The sequence below is a fragment of the Rana temporaria genome, chromosome 2 (genome assembly GCF_905171775.1).
Source record: "Rana temporaria chromosome 2, aRanTem1.1, whole genome shotgun sequence".
NCBI lineage: Eukaryota > Metazoa > Chordata > Amphibia > Anura > Ranidae > Rana > Rana temporaria.
Genome location: NC_053490.1, coordinates 103,096,373 through 103,120,681, shown reverse-complemented (window position 1 = coordinate 103,120,681; position 24,309 = coordinate 103,096,373). Strand labels below are relative to the sequence as shown.

At 42.2% G+C, this 24,309-nt stretch overlaps 1 protein-coding gene across 4 annotated transcripts in view; it reads right to left on the bottom strand.

The window, feature by feature from the left end:
- LOC120929306 (sterol O-acyltransferase 2-like) overlaps positions 1–24,309 on the bottom strand; it is a 180,299-nt gene that overhangs the window by 34,204 nt on the left and 121,786 nt on the right. For all 4 annotated transcript variants that reach the window (XM_040340636.1, XM_040340635.1, XM_040340637.1 and 1 more), the window contains 5 exons: positions 23,165–23,272; positions 18,354–18,633; positions 16,326–16,392; positions 14,446–14,530; positions 13,561–13,606 (listed from right to left, as the gene is read on the bottom strand). In XM_040340636.1, the coding sequence (XP_040196570.1) occupies positions 13,561–13,606; positions 14,446–14,530; positions 16,326–16,392; positions 18,354–18,633; positions 23,165–23,272 (586 nt within the window). The remainder of the gene's footprint in view (positions 1–13,560; positions 13,607–14,445; positions 14,531–16,325; positions 16,393–18,353; positions 18,634–23,164; positions 23,273–24,309) is intronic.

Here is a 24,309-nt window from a genome sequence, read left to right as displayed (position 1 = left end):
GTAAGAGTATGGAGCAGTGACTATTAGTTACCACTTGCAGAAGAGACCACAAAAAGACAGTCCCTGAAAAGGATTACAGAGCTTTGAAATAAATCAATACTTTATACAAAAAGATCAAAAAAATTAAAAATTATGAAAATAGTACGAAATAAAAAAATAATCCTCACCTTTCCTTCTTGGATAAAAACATCTATGACAACCTTGTCACGTTTCCAACGTCCCCATAAACGTCTCTCACACGTCCATACACAGCCAGAGATTGGTTCAGCTCTGGCTCATGCAGTATGCTCAAGTTGTTGCACTACGTGTTCATACAACTTGAATCACTTGAACACAGCTGCAAAGCTATGTTATCACTAGTGGCGTGTGCGTAGCTTTGGGCAGCACCCTGATGCAGGGCAGCTGATAAGGCAGTACAACCAGCCCTGTTGTACCGCGGGCCTGGCCCCATCAGTTCAACAGGGGGGAAGCTTTATAGTTCATTTCTGGCTAAAAAATAAAAGGGTTTTACTAAACCACACCCACACTCCTACTTGCTTTCCATGGTGTAAATAAATTATCCTGGGCCCCATCAAGTCAACAGAGGGGCCCAGAAAATGTGTGGAAATAAAGGCACTTTCTTTCCATTTTCAGGGCGCAGGCAGATAAGCCCACACCACATAATGCACTGCCAAATTGTAGTTATGGCCGTGGTCACTCACTGCTCGTACCATCTCTGGAGGATTGATTAATTTGTACACCACCTCCTCAGTAAGTGCTGTGATCTGAGGGAGAGACATATGTGAGACTGGCAGGTGGCCGAGAGGGCCCAGCAGACCTAAACCGGCAGTGGGTAGTGGTGCACAGCTTCAGGCAAGCGGCGGCACACATTTAACACAGTGACAATGACTACTGTGGAAGGAAGGTACAGTCCCCAGACTCCCCACTGTGTTTATGATCATCATTATGATAATCATAGCACAGCAGGTTCTCCAAGGCTCTTTCCCTGTGTCACATGGCTGTTTGGTGCTGACTTTGTTTATTTATGGCTGTACTGTGTTACAACCATAACAAAGTCAGCACCTAACAGCCATGTGGCACATGGAAAGAGCCATAGAGAACCTGCTGTGCTGTGATCTTAATAATGATGATGATTATAAGCATGAGATGCTACTTTACACTTGTGTTTGGACGGAAGCAGGGCAGTAAAGAACATTTCACCCATGCTTTCCAGTTATGTTTGTCTGTCAGTTCTTTATTTGGACCAGATTGAAAGCTCCATGTAGGTCTACAGGAGTCCGCATGTAAATGGACTTGTGCGGATGCACAATAGCGCATCCGCGTGCGTGCCTGCGAGTGCGCGCGCCTCCTCCAATCCTGGTGCACGGCGCCCTATTTAAACATGGAGTCTGCTTTGTATCAGTGCTGGATCGTCTTCAGCGTGTTCCCGTGTTCCTGCTGCCTATTGTTTGTTTGACCCTACTTCTGAAATACCTGGCTTGCTCTGACCATTCTTCCGGATCCTCCTTGTCTGTCTATCTGCCTCTGCTTATTAAACTGACCTTGGCTCGAACTTTGACCACGGCCCTGCTCCCTGATTGTGTACCCTGCTGCCAGCCTGTTGCTGACTTCTGCTTGTACCTGTTTATCCTACCTGGTTCTCCCTGAACGGATCTGGTGTTCGGTAGCTACTGCTTCTCAGAAGTTCCTGTTCTTCCAAGACTCCACCTTGACCTGCAGGCACCTGCACCCTTTTGTGCCCCTGCATTCCACTCTGGCAATCTATTGCGGCGCTCCCTATTAGGAATGCTTAGCTTGGCTTAATAAAATTATCACTGCTTCACTATCTATGCTTCAAGCGATTACATGGAGTTGGTGGCTTTTGAGGTAAGAGCACACTGAATTTGCAAGGCCCACCTTTGTTATGGTGGACATCATAGCCTTGGAATGACATACTGTTTCGAGCTGCAGTCCAACAAGCCATATTATGTTTAGAATTATAACATCTGTGTTGTGTATATCAATTATGCATCTACAGCATAGATACTAACATTGGAATCTCCATGCCATGATACCGCTTCAGCTGACCACAACCCTAATACCGCGTAAACACGACCGTTTTTAATGTCATGGGAAAAAACAACGTTTTTCTCAACATGATTCTTGTCAAGCCTGCCTTGCATACACACGTGAAAAAAAAATTGTTCGAACAAAGCGTGGTGACGTACAACACGTACGACGGCACTATAAAGTTCCATACGGATGGCGCCACCCTTTGGGCTGCTTTTGCTAATTTTTTGTTAGTAAAAGTTTGGCGAGAGACGATTCTCGCTTTTGAGTCTTCGTGCTATTCAGTCTGTTACAGCGTGACGAATGAGCTATCTCCATTACAAACGCTAGTTTTACCAGAACGAGTGCTCCCGTCTCATAACTTGCTTCTGAGCATGCACATTGTTTTCCCATCGTTAAAGCCTACACACAACCGATTTTCACGTCGTGAAAAACGACGATAAAAATTAGAGCATGTTCTAAATTTTTTATGTTTTTATCCAAGGGGGAAAGAAAGGTGATGGTTAATTTTTATATTTTGTACTGCAAGTGTTTAATAGTATAGTTGCCCAGTTATAGGATCACCCCAGACTAAGGAATGAGCATTCATCAAATGACACCATACTTATTTTCATTTTGTAATTTTGAGTACTGGCTGTTAGTTTTGGCAAGTAGTTAATCATTATGGAATTTTAGTAGGGCAGTTTATGTAGAGTGCTGCAGGTGAAAGCTAGACTGTAAGGGACCAATAAGGTTGTTTTCAGTTAGGTAGGTGCTCAGACGGTTGTAGACTCAGCATTCTAAAAGTTTGGAGGTAAACAGAGCAGGGTGATAAGTCTTAAAGTGGTTGTAAAGGTATTTTTTATTTTATTTTTAAATAACAAACATACCATACTTACCTCCACTGTGCAGTTTGTTTTGCACAGAGTGGCCCCGATCATCGTCTTCTGGGGTCCCTCGGTGGCTGTCTTGGCTCCTCCCCGCAACAGCAGTTCTGGGAAGTGCTCTCCCAAGGGGGTTAGCTTGCGTGTGTACTCCCGTGATACAGTCAGTGGCCATAGCCGCCGACTGTATCACTCGGCCCCCCCCTCCGGCATGCCGCATTATTGATTTGATTGACAGCAGCGGGAGCCAATGTCTGCGCTGCTATTAATCTCCAATAAAGAGCCACCTCAAGCTGGGGAAAACCCATTGCGGGATCACGCCCACGGAGTTTCGTGGCTCAGGTAAGTAAAACGGGGGGGCTGGGGGGCCCGAGAGTGCAAAGAATACAGTGGGTCTCAAGGGAGGAGAGAGAGAGAGAGATAAGAGAGGAAGCTATTTCCAGTGCAACCCCGATACATAGACAAGGCAAAATGCTTTGCTTTCTAGGGTGTCAGTTCACAGCACAACATTGCTGTGGTGTGTGCCTAAAAATCTAATAACATGCAGTACTTTTTGTCAACACAGTGGGTGCACCACAGCATTGCAATGCCAGCGAAGTGAATAGAACCCTGTTGAAATGTCACACATGATTTATTTTAATAATGTTTTGTGAAAGCAAATTGTGCGATGTGCTGAGATGGGTGCATTGGCACTGTGTCTCACAGAGCACACCAGCAGCTGTGCATTCAGCGTGGCTGAATGATAAGTCGGTTTCAATAAGCTTAGAAACACCTGCTGTACATTTGAATTAGAGGGCTTACAGACTGGCCAGCTTCTGCTTTCTATTGAAAATAGCTGGGATTTTAGTGCCTCTGTTTTGAAATTTGAAGATTATTTTCTCCAAAATGCCTATAGCTACAGAGGCAAATGAGGAAATGCTTTAAAATGCTTTTACTGCTGATAGATCCAGATCAGCAGTAAAAGCATTTTAAAGCTAGGAAAGGGGGGGGAGGGAGGGATTGGGGTAGGGAGGGCAGAGTGGAGGGAAAGGAAAGGAAAAAGAGGATATATAAGATTTTAATATGTATATTGTTTATGTATTTATTTATTTTTTGTACTGTCTTGGAAAAATGTCCTCACTAAATTAGAATTTTAAATAAAAAAAATGCTTTTACTGCTTGTCCTGGATATGTAAAAACTTTATTGTGTATAGTTTTGGGCACAGGTCACATTACCTGGAAAAAACAAGAAAATATACAAAGCAAAATAAATATATATTAGCAATACACTTATCTGGGAACAGGGTAGTGTTAGATGCACTAGCAAATAATTTAATTTGATGTAAGCTGTAAGCAAAAATCACATACGGGAAAGATAAAACACTACATTTCAGGAGAGCAAATTTTCCTGCTCTCCAGGACTTAAGCCCCATACACACTATCAGTTTTCCTGCAGGTTTGATTGCATACAAATTGAAACTCTTATGCCGCGTACACACGGTCGTTTTTTGTGTTAAATTTTTTTTTTTTTAAATGTCATTAAAAATGGCCGTGTGTGGGGAAATCGTTTTTCAAAACGTTGTTTTTTGTGTCATTTAAAATGATAGTGTGTGGGTAAAACGACGTTTAAAACGACATTTTTAAACCCGTGCATGCTCAGAAGTTATGACGCGAGCTTGAATGGAACAGAGTGCCGTCGTACGTGCTAAACGTAACCGCGCTTTGCTAGAGCATTTTGAAAAAACTATGGTGTGTAGGCAACGTCTTTTTTTAAAATGAAGTTTGAAAAACGTTGTTTTGTTTCATGATAAGAAACGTTGTTTTATTTCATCACAAAAAACGACCGTGTGTACGCGGCATTAAGGTTTGACCTCATATTAGATGGTTTTGGTAAACCTGAAGAGAAAAACCTGCAGGAAAACTGATAGTGTGTATGGGGCTTTAGACTGGGAGAGAATATTGGCATCAATGGGCACGGAACAGAAATGGGAATTCTTCAAAAAGACTGTTTGTGAACTCATTGCAAAGTATATTCCCATACGTTTAAAAGGCTAAAAATAAAACCTAAGTGGCTCAAAGTTAAAAAAGGTATAAAATATAATTTTTTTTTTTTAAATATAAAAATGAAGGAACACTAGTGTCATTTAAATGTTACAAATAATATAACAGAATATGTAAAAGGGAAATCAAGGAATCAAGGATGCAAAAATTCAAAACGGACGACTGATTTCTAAATATAGTAGGCCAAACCGCCAAAAAATCTTCAAATATATTTATAGTAAAAAGGTGAAGTCTGAGCATGTAGGCCCTTTACAAAATAATCTAGAGTGGGTGACTGGGGACAAAGAGAAGGCTAATTTATTAAATACTTTCTTCAGCTCTGTGTATACAAATGAGCATGGGGGAGCTCATGTCCATAATGGGGGTGGTAGTGACACAGCCCCAAATTCACAATGGCTTAAAAGTGATATGGTCCAGCAATATTTAGACAGAATAAAGGTGGATAAAGCACCTGGGCCTGATGGCATACACCCACGGATCCTAAAATAATTGAGCTCTGTAATTTCAAAGCCATTGTATGAAATTTTAGGGACTCATTAATTAAGGAGACGTCCCCCCGCTCTGGTGAAGCTGACAGGAAGGAGTTTATGGTGGAACTACGGCGGTGGTATCCGATCCTGATAAACCAAGTTTTGAACCGCAGATTGGCGGTGACAGGCCTGCAGTCCCAGTGCCGGGTAGGCACTTTTAAAGTAAGAGGCCATTTGGCTTTCCGTTGTTTTTAGTTGTTTTTATTATTAAAACGTTATTACGCTATCGGCGTCTACCGGTTCTCTTTTTTTGCATATCATCCTTATCTGGAACGCCTGGAAACGAGATTCAATAGTCCATATCCATGTGTGTGTAGGCACAATCCTGCACTAGCCCGTATGACCATCTTTTTAAGTAAAGTGGTCAACAGGCTCTGGTAAGAGCACTTTATATACAAAGCACCTTGGGTGGAAACAAGTGAAATTTGAAAAGTATGGTGGTGGCATTTTCTACTTTTCTCCACTAGGAAGATCACAGCAATTGTCAAGATTCGTTTGGCTTTCTATGCATGCTATTGGGACTCTATTTTTTTATTTTTTTGGTGTTTAACACAGTGAACTTCAGTGTTTTTTGCTTACACTGCAGAGGAATCTGCGTATTCATGCACATTTGTGTGGGACATTTCTGCTGTATATTGATTTATATTGCTTCAATCACTGTTCACATATGCTTTTGGAAACGTATTTTATTATTAATTGTTGCACGTTGTTGTGTGGTATTCCACATTTCACAATCACTATTGTGTGGTTGAGCGCCCGCTACCTTCCATTTTCAATGACAGGAATAGTACCACTGGATTGGCGCAGGGCGAACGTGGTGCCTATATTTAAAAAGGGAACAAAGTCTTTACCAAGTAACTATAGACCTGTTAGTTTAACTTCTATAGTTGGGAAGATACTGGGGAGATTAATAAAAGACCACATAGATGTGTTCTTGCTGGAAAAAAAATGTAAGCAACAGACAGCATGGATTCATGAAAGACAGAATTTGTCAGACAAACCTGATTTCTTTTTATGAAGAGGTAAGTATAAATTTGGACAGAGGGGTGGCGGTGGATGTGGTATACTTGGATTTTGCAAAAGCGTTCGATACAGTTCCCCACACACGGCTCATGTGTAAGGTAAAGTCTACAGCAGGGATATGCAATTAGTGGACCTCCAGCTGTTGCAGAACTACAACTCCCATGAGGCATAGCAAGACTTTGACAGCCACAAGCATGACACCAAGACCCAGAGGCATGATGGGACTTGTAGTTTTGCAACAGCTGGAGGTCCGCTAATTGCATATCCCTGGTCTACAGGATTGGAAATATCAGTTTGTAAATGTATTGAAAACTGGCTAAAAAATTGAATTCAGAGAGTAGTGGTTAATGATTCTTACTCTGAATGGTCTAAGGTTATCAGTGGTGTACCCCAAGGTTCAGTGCTGGGACCCTTACTTTTTAATATCTTTATAAATGATATTGGGTCTGGGATCAAATGTAACATTTCTGTCTTTGCAGATAACACTAAGCTATGCAGTGGAATAACGTCCTTACAGGAGTGTCTCCAATTTATAAGCCACCCTCAATGCTCTGTCTAATTGGGAGACTATGTGGCAGATGAGGTTTAATGTTGATAAATGTAAAGTTATGCACTTGGGGGCTAAGAATATGCATGCATCATACATACTAGGGGAGAACAACTGGGGGGATCTGTAGTGGAGAAGGATCTGGGGGTTTTGGTAGATCATAAGCTCAATAATGGCATGCAAGCTGCTTTTTCCAAAGCGAGCAAAGTCCTTTCTTGTATTAAGAGAGGTATGGACTCCATAGAGAGAGAGATATCATTTTGCCCGTGTTCAAATCATTAGTAAGACCTCATCTGGAATACGCAGTTCAGTTTTGGGCACCAGTTCTCAAAAAGGATATTGGAGAACTAGAGAAAGTGCAGAGAATGGCAACCAAACTGATAAGAGGCATGGAGGAGCTCAGCTATGAGGAAAGATTAGAATAACTAAATGTATTCACTCTTGAGAAGATCCACAGGGGGCATCTTTGGAATCAATGTGATCTTTTATGTCTGCCAGCCACTCTGAGCCCCCCCCCCACTAGGATTCTGACCCCTTCACAGCCCTACAGCCTGACACATGGAACGTGTCTTCAGTCACAAGAAGTTATGGCTGCCCTGGTAAATGAACAGGAACACCACAGTTGGTTTTTATAATATACCACTTCTTGTTTTACCTGTTACCAAAGGTGTCACCAAAAGCTGAACCTCCCTTCCAGAAATATAAAAGATATATCCGGGTGCCCGAGTAAAGGTATCTAAAAAGTGCTGTGGTTGTAGCACCCAGACTTGGCCTCCTCACTATGTTTGTATGCAGGGGACAATTGTAAGATTATGACAGGTGTTCTCGCCAAAAAAAAAAAACATGGTGGAGAGCTTTGCCCTGTGGGGTCTTTTTCCCCAAGGGTGGTCCCAGTTCAGGTTCAGGGTATGCTTCCTGAGCAATGGTGGTAGGGGATGGCAACATCATTTACCCTGGGCAGACCAACTACAATGGTACTTAAAATATTCACACATGTCTGCTCAAAGTTTGGGCGGATATGGAGTTATTCCAAAAGCTAGGATTTTAATGCCTTTTTGGGATTAAATAGGAGAACAGGGTGAGGTAGTGTGACAGCATGACTGTATACACATTGCTCAACGGGACACTTCTCCCAGGTCATTTATGACTTCCACTGTTTTATCTGATGTACACAAGGGTTTTGTAGATTCTGCTGTTATTAGAGTCTCCAGACACATATAAGATTTGAAGGTTTGCGAGGGATGACTCGGAAAAGACCATATATGGACTTTACCTTGAAGAGGGGAAGACAGGACATGATGCACCCCCGCAGCTACTGCATCTTTGTGTATGGCCCAATACCATGGGGTAGGTCATAGAGGTTGGCAGAACACATTTTACTGAATGATTTCTTTGTTGCTAACCTAGCCAAGCTTGTTAAAAGCATATGTGTCACGGTGCATCACATCACATGCAAACATACCAAACAAGGTGAAACATGAGCACCTCCCGTATCCTACTACACCTTTCACTCATCTGCAAATAGATTTCACCCACATGCCAAAGAAAGGGACAGAGCAAGAATAAGTTTTGGTCATTGTGGATGTATTCTCACGATGGGTGGAAGCATTCAAAACCACAAGAGAAGACACACAGACAGTAGTGCGCATACTCACAAAGGGAATCATCCCTAGGAGGGGCTGTCCATTGCAAATAGAAAAGCCATGCAAGGAACTTTAAAAGACTGGTTAGTACACTTACCCTCGATACTATACCAAATCAGAAACACCCCTAGTTCAAGAAATAGACTTTAATGGGAAAGCCCATTCAGAAGAAAAAATGGTACAGGAACCCTAGGCAGGATCCAAACTTATATTCTCTACAGGAAGAGTACGTGAGAGATCTTGTAAGTACACTTAGTGAAAATTATGAAGCCAGTGGCTATCACCTTTCCTCCTTTTTCCACAGATCCGATCTACCGGGTCATACCGGGAGACAAAGTCCTAATAGAACAACTCACAGTGAGAAAACATATAGGACGCGTTTACACCAGCCCACATGAAGTAGAAAAAGGTCTCCAGGCTGTACTTACTTCCCAGGGACCACAATGGATCCGTGCATCCCTAATAAAGACGCCCCCCCCCTTTTCCCCTTCCAACTCCGGAGGCACTGACAGAAGAGCAGAAAGGGAGGGACCAACAAGCCACACAACTGGAGGACTTAATCCAAGGATTGGAACAGGTCACAGTGCAACTACCTTGAACATTGTCAAAGACTGGTCCCCAATTTGCTCCCCCGTTTCAGTCCCAGACCACGTCCAACTCCACATTGGCCCAAGTTGCAAAATATTTTTCTTTGTCACTGATTGTTACATGTTGTGTTCTACTTATTGAAACCCCAGGAAAATTATATTGATTTGCGCTTTTGTTATATATCTGATTGCTAAAATAACCCTTTGCGCTATTGGAAAAATGACTAAACCTCATGTGAAAAGGGGTGAGAATGTCAGCATGACAATGTTGACCATAGAGCAGAAATGGTATAATGAGTGATCGCGTAGGCTAGAGCCTACACAATAAAAGGAGGGATTGAAAGGCTAGAGTTCCCCCATAGATATCAATGCATTGATAGGCTATAGTTCCTCTATACTAATAATGTATTATAAGGCTTGTTAGAGTTCCCCCTTAGTGATTAATGCTTGTATGAAAATGTATCCTTGAGCTTCTAGGTGAAGCCAGGAACCTTGGCTATATTATTATTAGGGATGAGCTTCGAATTCGGCGAAAAACGAACAATTAGAGGTGTTCGCGGCAAATTCGAAAAGCCGCGGAACACCCTGTTAAAGTCTATGGGAGAAATCTAAAGTGCTAATTTTAAAGGCTAATATGCAATTTATTGTCCTAAAAAGTGTTTGGGGACCTGGGTCCTGTCCCAGGGGACATGTATCAATGCAAAAAAAAGTTTTAAAAACAGCTGTTTTTTCGGGAGCAGTGAATTTAATAATGCTAAAAGTGAAACAATAAAAGTGAAATATTACTTTAAATTTCGTACCTAGGGGGGGTGTAAAGTTAGCATGTGAAATAGCGCATGTTTCCAGTACATAGAACTGTCCCTGCACAAAGTGTCATTTCTATAATGAATTGTCGGCTCTGGCAATTCAGAGAGAATTCATTCATAAAAAAAAAACCCTTCAGGTCTGGAATGGATATTAAGGGGAACCCCGCCGTCAATTTAAAAAAAATTACGTGGGGTCCCCCCCAAATATCCATTCCAGACCCTTCAGGTCTGGTGTGGATTTTAAGGGGAACTCCACCCCAAATTTAAAAAAAAAATGATGTGGAGTTCCCCCAAAAATTCACACCAGACCCCTTATCCGAGCATGTTAACCTGGCCGGCCGCAGAAAAGAGGGGGGGACAGAGTGTGGCCCCCCTCTCCTGAACCGTACCAGGCCACATGCCCTCAACATGGGGCCGGCCAGGTTAACGTGCTCGGATAAGGGGTCTGGTGTGAATTTTTGGGGGAACTCCATGCCATTTTTTTTAAATTTTGGGGTGGAGTTCCCTTAAAATCCACACCAGACCTGAAGGGCCTGGAATGGATATTTGGGGGGAACCCCATGTCATATTTTTTTTTAAATTGACAGGGGGGTTCCCCTTAATATCCATTCCAGACCTGAAGAGCCTGGTAATGGAATTTGGGGGGACCCCCACGCTATTTTTTTTTTTTTTTTATGAATGAATTCTCTCTGAATTGCCAGAGCCGACAATTCATTATAGCCACAAGTCCGGTTTTAAAATACTTTTTTTCCTTTCAGAAATGACACTTTGTGCAGGGACAGTTCTATGTACGGGAAACATGCGATATTTCACATGCTAACTTCAAACACCCCTAGGTATGAAATTTAAAGTAATATTTCACCTTTATTGTTTCACTTTTAGTATTATTAAATTCACTGCTCCCGAAAAAACGGACGTTTTTACAAAAAATGTTTTGCATTGATACATGACCCCTGGAGCAGGACCCAGGTCCCCAAACACTTTTTAGGACAATAACTTGCATATTAGACTTTAAAATTAGCACTTTAGATTTCAAATGTTCGAGTCCCATAGACTTTAACAGGGTTCTAAAGTTCGTACGAACATCTGGTGTGTTCGCAAGTTCTGGTGCGAACCGAACAGGGGGGAGTTCGGCTCATCCCTAATTATTATGTCCTAGTCAAAGAGCATAACATTAGATAAGCTGCAGTAGAAACCAGGATCAGTCAGGCGCCCGGAATACAGATTGTTATATTTTACACACGATGTATAATTGTGACGAATATTACTTGTATAACCTAATAACTTAGATATGATTGGCTGGGATAAGGGCGTTCCCTTCTCGTATGATTTGATTATGAACAAGTACGCATTAGAAAATAAAGCTAGTGTGGACATACCATGTGTGCTTGTGGATGTTTTCACTACCAATGCATTGGGGAGCCTCCATACATCCAGATTGTCCTTAAAACCTGGGTCTAGTTGAACCAGCAACCTTACAAGATTAAGGGGGGGGGGGGGGATATGATCAACATGTACACATATATAAGGGGTCCATATAGTGAACTTGGTGTTGAGTTATTCACTTTACGGTCAACACAGAGGACAAGGGGGCCCTTTTTAAGTCTATAGGAAAGGAGATTTCATACATCCATACATCCAGATTTCATACATCCATACATCCAGATTGTCCTTAAAACCTGGGTCTAGTTGAACCAGCAACCTTACAAGATTAAGGGGGGGGGATATGATCAACATGTACACATATATAAGGGGTCCATATAGTGAACTTGGTGTTGAGTTATTCACTTTACGGTCAACACAGAGGACAAGGGGGCCCTTTTTAAGTCTATAGGAAAGGAGATTTCATCTCCAAATACGGAAAGGTTTCTTTACAGTAAGAGCTGTGAAAATGTGGAATAGATTCCCTGCAGAGGTGGTTCTGACAAGCTCAGTAGATTGCTTTAAGAAAGGCCTGGATTCTTTCCTAAATGTACATAATATACAGTAACTGAGTACTAAGATTTATAGGTAAAGTTGATCCGGGGAAAATCCGATTGCCTCTCGGGGGATCAGCAAGGAATTTTTTGGATCATGCTCTGCTGGGGTTTATTGCCTTCCTCTGGATCAACTGTGGGTGTAGATTGGGTATATGGGATTGTATGATATTATTTATTTTTTGTTTGTTTTTCTTATGGTTGAACTGGATGGACTTGTGTCTTTTTTCGACCTGACTAACTATATAACTATTAACTGTACCACGAGAGTCCAGTTTTCCTCCATTTTCTCAGATTTTTCTATTTAGTTTCAGGATGAAGTTACTTTGTTCATTTTTTATCAAGTTGCATTTCAAATGCTAAAGGTTTTACATAAATAAATAAAAGATGACCATTGTAAGCACCCCTGTCAGTTTTAAATGGTTTGTCTCAACCCTCTAACCGCCACTTTTTCTGGACAGCTCAGGTCGTCTGTTAAAGCGGAGGTCCACCCAAATTTTTTATTCAAATACAGGGGGTCCCCAAGTTACAAACAAGATAGGGTCTGTAGGTTTGTTCTTAAGTTGAATCTGTTTGTAAGTCGGAACAGGTACATTTTTTAAGTGTAGCTCCAGACAAAAAAAATATTATATTAGCTTTTTGGATAGCATGGGGAAGGGTTGTCAGCCCTGTAACATTTGTTTTGCTGTCTGTGCCCCTGTTCAGAAGATTTCACCTCACTTTCTGTCCCAATGACCATTGGATATTCTAAAATTTAGGGTTATTAGGGAAACAAGGATTGGTGATAAAGCATCAGTGGAGACACCTTTTTCCTATATTAACTCTTACAGTAGAGAATTTCCCTTCACAGGGGGTAGATTTCCTCTCACTTCCTGTTGTCTCCCTCCGTTTGTAAGTAGGAGTCGTTTGTAAGTCGGATGGACACTTACCCGTCCAGCACGCCCGCGATGTCGGCAGCCGAGGCCGAGCAATCGCTCATCTCTCGGCTGCCCCCGGGGGCAATACTCAGTGAGGGAATCAGGAAGTGAAGCGTTGTGGCTTCACTGCCCGGTTCCCTGCTGCGCATATGCGAATAGCATGGCGCACCCTCACTGGTCCCCGATCTCTCCTGGGACCAGTGTGTTTCCCAGGAGTCAGCCGGGGGGAGGGGGGTTGTGGAAAGGGGCGTGACTCCCATGGGAGTCTATGCCCGGAAGTGGGTGCAAATACCTGTCTTAGACTGGTATTTGCACCCCCCTCCCCCCTGAAAAAAAACGAATGCATGCATATGGCTCATAGTCACTAGTTGTGCATTTCTTCCTTAACAATGTACACAAGTATGGGTTGTATGCACGAATAGTCAGATTAATGTTTATTGAAAGAGGTTATTTTAATTGGATTTGCCAGTTTTGAAAGAGATTTCATATGGCCTTTGTTAGCTATAATTCCTACTTCTAATTTATTACATAACGTTATGCAAGTAAATACATAAAAAATCTATAATTTTCATGTCTTACCTCTGCAAAATACTTGATTACGTATTTCCACCTGATGTATGGGGTTCTGCACAGAGAAATTAATAACAGTGAAGTTCACACGATTCTACTACACTTTAGCCAAAGCATTACAGCACTCATATTATATCACTGGGTACCAAGAGGGCTAACAATAGGAAACAATATTTTTATGGAGCTCTGACAACTATAGTCCTAAAACTAAAACACCCACTGTAGCTGCTAACGTTTACTATTACCTGTCCAGGGAGCCTGTGGTGTCCTCACCCAAGCCGATTCTTAAATTATTAAAGGGGTTGTAAAGGAAAAAAAATGTTTTCATAATAAGCATCCTTTACCTGCAGACATTCCCCTTTTCACTTCCTCATTGTTCGTTTTTGCTCAGAAGTTGCTCTATTTCTTCTCTGTTCTGTTCACTTCCTGCTTGTCTGATTGTTACTCACCACCGTGAAGGGAGGCTTTACTGCGGTGGTCAGTGACGTGCTCGCCCCCTCCTGGGAGCTACATCTGTGCGGCAGGACGCTCTCTACGTGTTAGAGACTTCAAGGAGGTGTGAATTACTGGACGTACTGCAATGCATACTGGGAAATGTAGTTCTTACATGAACGAGCGCCGCAAACCAGGAAGTGAATGAGAGAACAGAAACTAGAACGCCGGAGGTGATATAGATGAAGGAATTTATTAGGTATTTACTCGTTTTTTTAACAGAATCATTACACTATTCTGTCTGTCTACCTTGCAGATATTAATTTTAGGCAAAAAAATGTTTTCCTTTACAACTCCTTTAAGCCCCTTCCACTGTTGGCTCAAATTTTACCACAGCCACAATTCAATGGAGACAAGGGTTGAACATACATACAATGGTTAGGTTATAATAAGGCTTTTTACCTGGGATAGCTGTCTCTATAAATTAGAGTTGGACAGAAGAGGAAATACAGGTAACTGGAAAGTTTTGGCAGTTGAATTTCTTTTTCTGTAAGAAGTACATGGAAGCTATATTAAATTCACATCCATGCGAGCCATACCCTATACCAAAAACACAGCTTTTATATCTGCACCAGTGTTTCTCAACCTTTGTTCAGTCAAGGCACCCTTTAAAATTCTGCACAATGTCGAGGCCCCCATTCTAAAATGGTAAAAACTAAATTAATAGTTTTACAGATGCAGCAACATCCACACATAGGACACCCAACTGTAAAGGTGATTTATTCTTCCAAAGCAAAACACGCCTTTGTAGTATTTCAATGTTTATCTTCCTAGCAGAGCTAATGTGACCCCAGTACTGACAGAAAGGGGCAAGGGAAGGGCAAACAAGGATGATGTGCAGGTGCCTGATGTCCTCTTTATCAACCAATGTCATTGTTCATTAGGAGGCAAGCAAACAGTGGCGGGCGCTCCATTAGGGGCCCAGGTGCACCGCCCCCCTAATCCATGTGCCAGGCCCTTAATCTACATGTAGGGCTCCAGACACATGGATTTCAATGTTTTTTCTTTCTTTTTTTGAAGCAAGTAATTAGAGCCTTAGGCTCTAATTGACTTAAAAAAAGGGTGGGCGCGGGGCGCAAAGCACTGCACCCTGAGCCCACCCAGTTGTGTGAATTAATATTTGATAATGTCTTCCTGCTTCTCCTCTCAGCCAATCAGGAAGCAAGTCCTGGGACCCGATTGGCCAGGGATTCTTAAGACTCTCGGCCAATAGGGTTTCAGGACCCACTTCCTGTGCAGCATGGCCCCGGCTCTTCCCTCGGAAAACTGGAGCAAGGAGCAGCATCGGCTTCCTAAGGTAAGGCCACTGATCGCTGATGTCTGTCTCCCACAGGGGGGCACTGATCACCGATGTCCATCTCGCGCGCGCGGGGGTGGTCATAGTGCAGGTAAGGGGGCAGGTTTGTTTGTTTTGATCCACCTTCTGGTATGTAGGTTTGTATTACATTTTTGGGCAATTTTTAGGAATTTTGCTAAGACACCCCTGAAGAAGTCTAAAGATACCCCAGAGTGCCTGGGCACCCTGGTTAAAAAAGACTGGTCTGCACTGATAAGCACCAAAATGCTTTAAAGTGTTTTTTTCCCCCTGTAGGGTAAAGTCATAATGTGCTAGTATGCATCGCATGCTAGCACATTATGTGAAACTTACCTTGAAATAAAGTTGTTCCAGTGTCGCAATGTCAGCGCTGCAGCCACTTTCATCTTCACCTGTCTTGCTTCCAGGTTTGCGGGCTCTGGCTCTGTGACTGGCTGGAGCCGCGATGACGCATCCGTGCGGGAGCCACACTTCACAATACAGGGTTAGGAAGGAATGGCATTGGTGATGTCACTGGCTCCTAGTAATGTAAATATCTCCAAAACGGTGCAGGTTTAGGAAATATTATACTACCTATAGGTAAGCCTTATTATTGGCTTACCTATAGGTAACAGTCAGTAGAGGAAGTTTACTTCCTCTTTAAACATCTGTGCTATAAAACAGTAGTTCTTCAAGTACAGTTCACCAATTGAACAGAACTTGGGTAGCACATGAAAAAAAAACCTGCATAAGGTGATCTTCTAGTGCTAGGTGTTGGGAGAGGGACAGTTTTATTACCGGGTAAATAGGACCTTTACAAATAGACTATGTATCAGCTTCCTGTAACAAATACAAAATGTGGCATTCTACTTTGGTGGACTGATGAGGTTGGTAGCAGTTTCCATAACAGACTAGAAGAAAGGGAGTTCAGACATCAGAATGGACACATTTGTTTCTTTTTAAAAACAAAAAAAAAGCCCATACTTACTTTCTTTATGTAAAACAGTTGGAACTACCTCTCTTAATAACGAATAACTCTTCATAATCAATCGAGCCTGTATGAAGAAAAAATAAGCTCATATTTAAGGACATAGAACACGTGTCAAACATTTCATGTGGCCCTCGCACCCAGGATTGTTTTTTCAGCTCTGGCCATCCGCTCCCCACTGCCACTTGTAAACACAGAAGCCTTCTCTGTTTACAAGAAGAACTTTCCTCTTGGTGGCTCTCACAGATCCCTGCCTGCCTTGCCCTCATGGCAGAGACAAAGGAGATGCAGATGCAGGTGCAGGTGCAGTGTGCAATGGGGCATCACATGGTAAACTACATTGTGATCCCAGGAAGGGAGTCACCGCTCCAGGTGAGTCTTGTGAGCAATTAAGGAATTGTGATCCCCATCTGTGCCAACCAATGATCTCCCTGCAAGTGAGATAGTGAGGTGGAACCTTCTACATTGTCAAGAGGTACTAGAGCCGGGCCAAGTAGATAAGATGCGAGTAAGCTTCTGGGGGAAGGGGGGGAGGGGGGGGCAAGATAAGGGCTTTGGAGGAAGATGTGTGCAAAGGTGGGGTATAGGGGAAAGTGGTAAAGAGGTCAGAGCTGAAGCGAGGTGGAAATCGAAATCTGTAATCTGAATGTAGCACACTCCTCAACCCTGCATTCTGTACACAGCACACCCCTGAAGTCTGCACTATGCACCCTTGAAGTCTGCACCCATAAACTCTGCACTCACTTTGGGAGCAGTGATTTTAATAATGCTTTAAGTGAAACAATAAAAGTGAAATATTCCTTTAAATTTCGTACCTGGGTGTGTCTATAGTATGCCTGTAAAGTGGCGCATTTGGCGCAAAATTAGATTTTTAAAGGAAAAAAAGTCACTTAAAACTGATCACGGCTGTAATGAATTGTCGGGTCCCGGTAATACAGATACGATTCATTGAATAAACGGCATGGGTTCCCCCCCCCCAATCTATTACCAGGCCCTTTGGGTCTGGTATGAATATTAAGGGAAACTCCAAACCAAAATGAAAAAAATAAATTGTCGGGGTCCCCCCAAATTCCATAACAGGCCCTTCATGTTTGGTATGGATATTAAGGGGAACCCCACACCAATTTATTTTTAAAAATGGCGTAGGGGTCCCCCTAAAAATTCATTCCAGACCCTTCAGGTGAACCCTGCTCCAAAATGTAAAAAAATGGCGTTGGGGTCCCACCAAAAATCCATACCAGATCCTTATCCGAGCACGCAACCTGGTAGGCCACAGGAAAAGAAGGGGACAAGAGAGTGCCCCCCCCCTCCTGAATCGTACCAGGCCACATGCCCTCAACATGGGGAGGATGCAAAGTCTGCTTTACCTTTGCACCATCTTTTTTGAATCACACTGTAATAGTCCTCCTTCATAAACAGCAGCACCAGTCAAGGCCTATATACTGTATGTGCTCTGTGGAAAGGTACATATAGCTGTGTTACCCAAGTATGTACAGCACTAAAGGACACCTTCCACAGCTCCCATTTGCCAATAATAGAGCCTAGACTCTCTGGGATGGATTTACTGAAGCAAATAGACTGTACACTTTTGCAAGTGCGGTTGCTTCAGAGTTTAGGAAATGAAGGGAAGCTCTGCTGACTTCCATCATCCAAATATGTGCAAGTAAAAATGGCTTATTTTTTTTTTCCTTGCAAGTGATTGGGAATTCTATGTGAAATGAAGCTTTGCCACATTTACTAAGCTCTGGAGAAATTGCATTTGTAAAATGCACAGTCTATTTGCCTTTAGTAAATCCACCCCTCTGAAATAAAAAAGCAAGCTATCATGAAAGAAATAAGTAACCACTTATCCACTCAGGGGAGCTATAGACAGGAAAGATTGGCACAGCGTCAATGTATGGCTGATGCCATTTCAGCCAAATAAACCTTTTTAGCCAAAGTCTTTGTGACATACACCTTCTGTCACCATTGTTTATGGGCAATTTTGTTACAAAATGTATGACAATCACTCCTATTTACAGAACTCACTTGTTCCAGAGTTACAATAAAACCTGAAGCTGGTGGCAGCCGAAAATGTTGTGCCACATAGGCAGGGAAAATACAAAGGACACATATCTGTCCCACAAGTAGGAGTATTCCTACAAAGGCAGACAACATGATTTTGTGATTAGATTTGGGATACAAAGACCCCCAAAATACTAGTGCTTTATAAGGCACTAGCAGTGTATATGTAAATAGACAGATCCAGGTCCATGCAACTGTGCCAGGTTGTCCAAAGGCAAAAATGAGAAGGCTAGGGTCAATCAACCTAGAGAAAAAAGAGAGAGAGCAGAGGCTGTAATTACTGGGATCAGTCACATTTCAGTTGTGATTATATATTGTATACATATACTGTAGATGTACTCTCACAGTTTTTGTGATAAATTTATAATAAAAAAAAGAATCCTTATAAAAAAAAAGGTAATATAGACCCCGCCTGGAAAATAGGTCACTTCTGTCCAGTGAATTCTGTCTCAATATAGGTAGGACCATAGAATCCAAGGGAAATGTGGAAACTAAAACTTGGCACTGGAGCAGCAGTTCTAAAGAGTAGAAGCGACTCTGGCTGGCAAAAGGATAAGAGGTAGCTAACACAGTATAACACAGTCATAGTCAAGAAACATCATTTTGTATGAGATGTCTTTATCATCATAAAACATATAAATTAAGTTACAGACTGGAAAGACGGAAATGCAAACCTTACTATGTTTTAGAACGGGGGTCAGCTATCAGTATATCACGGACAGATGACTGATAGATCACGGTCTGGGCTTGCTGACCTGCCAGAGCATCAAACAGAGTGCAATACAGAGAGACTACTTGTAAAGCTGGATGTGTAGTAGGGAGCAAAAGCCCTTATAAGCCGATGCCTCCTCTGTAGTGCTGACCCCTGTCCCATGCGGAGTGATTCCAATTGAATTACACCTCTTATCCTGGCTAGCGGTCTCCAGAGTGGTGCCAGCAGCAGGAAAGAGATCCTCAGGTCAACGGGTGACCACATTTCCAAACTGCCATTCAGGGACACCCTCTCTTCCCAAAAATCAACGTGTGCTGTAACGAATCACAGCACAGTGATTGGACACAAGAGGCGGGATTTATGATTTCTCCAATCACAAGCAGGGGTAATAGTCCTCCTTCATAAACAGAAGCACCAGTCAAGGCCTATATACTGTATGTGTATCCTCCAGGCATTCCCGGCTAGGACAAGTACTGTCAGTGAGTAAAGTGGTGATGTGGCGGCCTTTTTTGGGGGCATCAGATTGGCCCTGGGGGGTGGCTGTGTCAGTTTCATTCCGGGACACTGTATTGTCCTAGAATGAATGTGCCCGGGACAGACCTGCAAAATGCGGGCAATCCGGGACACGTGGTCACCCTAGGTCAGTGTGACGCAATACACTGGACATAATAGTATAGGGCTGCTTTTACACTGATCCATTACGATTTGACAAGTGTACCTGCAGCTTTCCTGCTGATCGGCCATAAACTTCTATTATATCCTGCGGGTTTGGTGCACTTTCTGAATGTGCCCCAAAACTCCTGAATGCAAGATGTCTGGGGAACGTTAGAAAGTCCACCACATCTGCAGGATATAACAGAAGTCTATGGCCAAGTGCAGCTAACCCTGGAAAGTCACAAATGCACTGTGATGTACCACATCAGTGTGAAAACAGCCTTATAGGGGGCTCAGAACAGTAAGTGTTCATTTACATTTTGGGGTTTGACAAAACCCCATAGTGAAGATGTGTTTTTACCACCCCTTCCCCAACTGAACCCCCTTTAGCTGCAGTGGCCAGGGGAGTGCACATGTCACAGCCGCAGCAGGAGTTAGGCCTCGTACCCACGACCGTTTTCCTCGACAGAATCCATTAAGAAACTTGGTGGCAGAGCTTTTTTGGTGAGGAAAACGGTCGTGTGTATGCTTTTCATCGAGAAAACTGTCGAGGAACTCGACGAGGAAAAAAAGAGAACAAGTTCTCTTTTTCCTCGACGGGAGTCTCAATTTCCTCATTGTGTTCCTAGTCGGGCTGGTTTTCGACGAGAAAACACGATCGTGTGTATGCTTAGAAATGCTTAGAAACCCGCGCATGCTCAGAATAAAGTATGAGACGGAGCGCACCTTCGGTAAAAGTAGCATTTGTAATGGAGATAGCACATTCGTCAACGCTGCAAAAATGATTGCATCGTTTAAATGCTGCGCATTTAAATCATCTTTAGAATGGGACAAAAATTAACAATAATTATCTTCTTTTGCTGCTGATATTCACAGTTCTGACTAACTTTTTGAAACCTTTTTCATGCTGATCTCATGAATGTTTTTGAATATTTTATATAGCCTGAATTTTTTTTTTTTTTTTCAAATACAGATCTTAATTTTTAAATATTATTTAATTATTATTTAATTTCTAGTCATCTCCATGTTTTTTTTTGGTGTCATGTTACCACCATTGTAACATTATTGTTTGGTCTTATCTGATCTGTCCCTGTATAATTAGACCTTTTTTTTTTTTTAAGTTAACCTCACTACTCACAAGATACAGTACATTTTTGGTTGGAGGAAAAACACATAGACAAGTATGAACTGTAAACAAAAAATTACCATTTATTCTGGTAAATAATATAAAGTAAATAAATACAAGGCAGCACTGAATAACCTGCTGCCATTTGTGCACTTGTGTGTGGAGACTAAAATTGGGACATTGAGAGGCACATACAGGAGGGAGCTCAATCTGGTCTTGGACTCCCAGAGGTCAGGAACAGCAGCAGGTCAGATAGATGTCCCAAGGTTGTGGTACTACAGCAGGTTGCCTTCTGTCAGACCACCTTGAAGCAAGGCCATCACTTCTTGTTCTTCCTGACAGCCTCCCTTGCTCTGTAACCCTCTCTACAGCCTTCCTTCTCTGCTTGGCTGGAGGCTGTGTCTCTGGGGGTATACTTTTGCCAGGAGGAGGAGAAGAAGGTGGATGAGGAGGAGGTGGAGGAGAAGAAGGAGGAGGAGGAGGAGAAGGAGAAGAACTAGGAGAAGAAGGAGGAGGAGAAGAACTAGGGGAAGAAGGAGGAGGAGAAAAAGGAGGAGGAGGAGAAGAAGAAGAAGGTGGAGAAAAAGAAGGTGGAGAAGGAGGAGGAGGAGGTTGGGAATAAGCTGGTGGGGGAGGATGGCCATGGCTACAAATAACCATGTCCTCTGTAAGTAGCCCCCTCACCCCCTTATTCACCAAACTTATGAGAAGGGGCTCAAATAAGAGGCGTTGGTCCTCGCTCATTTGGCTCATTTTGGCCATTACGAGGGTGCCATAGCCCTCTTCAGGGGTGATTGGCTGCTGGAGGGTGGCCTGTGCCTCTCTAATCAGGGCCAGTGCTGCCTCGCTCACCCTCATATCCCTTCTGCTCCTTCTTGTAGGAGGGTGGATGGGAGGCACCTGGCACCTTGTGCTGCCACTTGGCCCTGCCACCTCCTCTGTGCCACTCACTCCTGCCACCTCCTCTGTGCCACTCACTCCTGCCACCTCCTCTGTGCCACATTCATCATTACATCTACACTGTGGATAGCCTGGTGGTTGCAAGCATGTGTGCACGTTTATCATCAAGCACTGAAGCAGTTTCTGTGGAATTTGATTATCAGTGGAGCACTTATGCACTTTGAAAATCTATGATTGTTATTTCCTTTTAAAAATATTGGATTTGACATATTCTGCACAATTGTGCACTGGACACGTCTTTTTATATTATTTTTTATTATTTATTTATGACACTTTTTATGTTTAATCCCGTGGTGGATTCTATGGGACACCTTCACTGCAGACAGTTTATGGACTGGGTCGCGTTCACCCATGCATGTTATTGAACATTTCTTTTTAAGGAATTTTTTCGTACTATATTTTTATTGAATTTTATTCACTATGTATTTCACATATTATTGCACAATGCACTTTTAGTGGACTTTATTAACTTATATTTATTCACATATAATTATCTTATATTCATATATATTTTATGGTGAAATTATTGCTTAGTATTATCTGAATTTTTCAAGATTATTTATTTGTTTTCACCTTATCAACACTTTTATTGGCACGTTTGTTTACCTGAATAGGTAATTTTGATTATTACTTTACTCCCATCACCCTCAACATTAATTTATTGATGTTGGGCGGTTCTTTGATTACATCTGGAGTGGAACACATTTAGACACACAGGAAGTGGTGGATTTACTTTCTAAGAAATTGCTATTTGTTCGCACTATTTTTGGAAAATATTAATATTTTTTCCACCAACAGGAATTGTTATTATTATTATTTAGTTTTTACATACTGAGGAAGATAGATGCACAGGGGAGGCAGTCTGCCTCCTACCTACTTCATGTCTGTTTACCTGCACTGTCATCATTGTAGGGGCCCCAGAGCATTACTTTGCCCAGGGGCCCATGATGCTATTAAGACTGCCCTGCATGAACAGGCGCCGCAAACCAGGAAGTGAATGAGAGAACAGAAACTGGAACGCTGGAGGTGATATAGATGAAGGAATTTAATAGGTATTTACTTGTTTTTTTTAACAGAATCATTACACTATTCTGTCTGTCTACCTTGCAGACATTAATTTTAGGCAAAAAATATTTTTCCTTTACAACTCCTTTAAGATTGCCTACCCCTGCTTAAGGGCAATCACCATCCAGTACTGTCAGAGAACAGAGGAACCTGAAGAACCTTCAAAAGTACAGGCCCATTTTCACATGCAATTATCCCATTTTCTGAAAACTCTAATAAAAAATTATGGAGATATTGACATTTGAGGAATTCACTAACCTGCCTTGGTCAATGATATCCACAGCTGCTTTACTAATAATAAAAACACAGAAGGCAGCCACAAATATGTTGTAAATGATCTGGAAATGTCCCGCATCCTTCAAGTCACTGGAGAAAAAGGGAAGAAGATACAACACAATTAATGGGTTTACTAGACATACTGTAGCGGACTGTACTAATGTCACATCCTCTGGACTGAATAAAGTAGTGGATGGAGCACATAGGAATAACCGAAAAAATAAGAGAATTATGTTTCAAAAGGACCAACTATAGGTGTGGGCACACCCAAATCACCCCATGTGCACCAAGGTGGTTGATGCTTCCCTGGGGGTATACTGAATCCTACTCTATCCATTCCTTGTCCTACAGATTCTTGGACTATATACAGCCGCACCTTTCTGTGACAGACATGGGTCTGGCTGTTACCCATAGTAATAAGACCTATATTTGACTAAATGGGTGCATTTCCAAGTCTACGGACCAAACACAGTTTTGAAAGGCCTTGGATATACCCCCCCCCCCTTTTCTCATTTTTTTTTATCAGCTGGTGTATATATGGTATATTTATACGTTACTCTGCAATAAACCCTATAGGAAGAAATATTTCCGTTCCTTTGCTACACAATATTTGGCCGCTAGCGATGGTAGAATACCTTTTTCTCTTTCTTCTTCATATGATGAGCCTTGAGGTTCAATCTGGAGTCTCCCATATGGGTTAATTGTGTGCTTAAAAGATAGTGAGACCTGTTATTTTCGATCATCCCCAAGTGTGTCCTGATGAAGCGAAATAGCGAAACACGTTGACTCACAGGGGCTCACTGCTGCCCATTTGGTGTCAACCTTCTGTTCACATCATAGTTTTATGTATCTTTTTGTGTTTAATGTATGTTTTATAACTCTTTTCATCAAAAAAAAAAAACTATTACTTGATGGGTAAAAAAAAGGTGAAACAAATGGAGCCACTGGGGTATGAAGAAGTGTTGGATCGCCCTTCTCAAGGAGAGAGAACGTCATATAGAATATACATGCTACCCTGGGTGCATTGACTGAAAATATCAAGCAGGTTACTGTAGCAGCTCCAGCCATCATGATCGTGTTATCTAACAAATACCCCCTATAATTGTAAAGAAATATACAATAATATA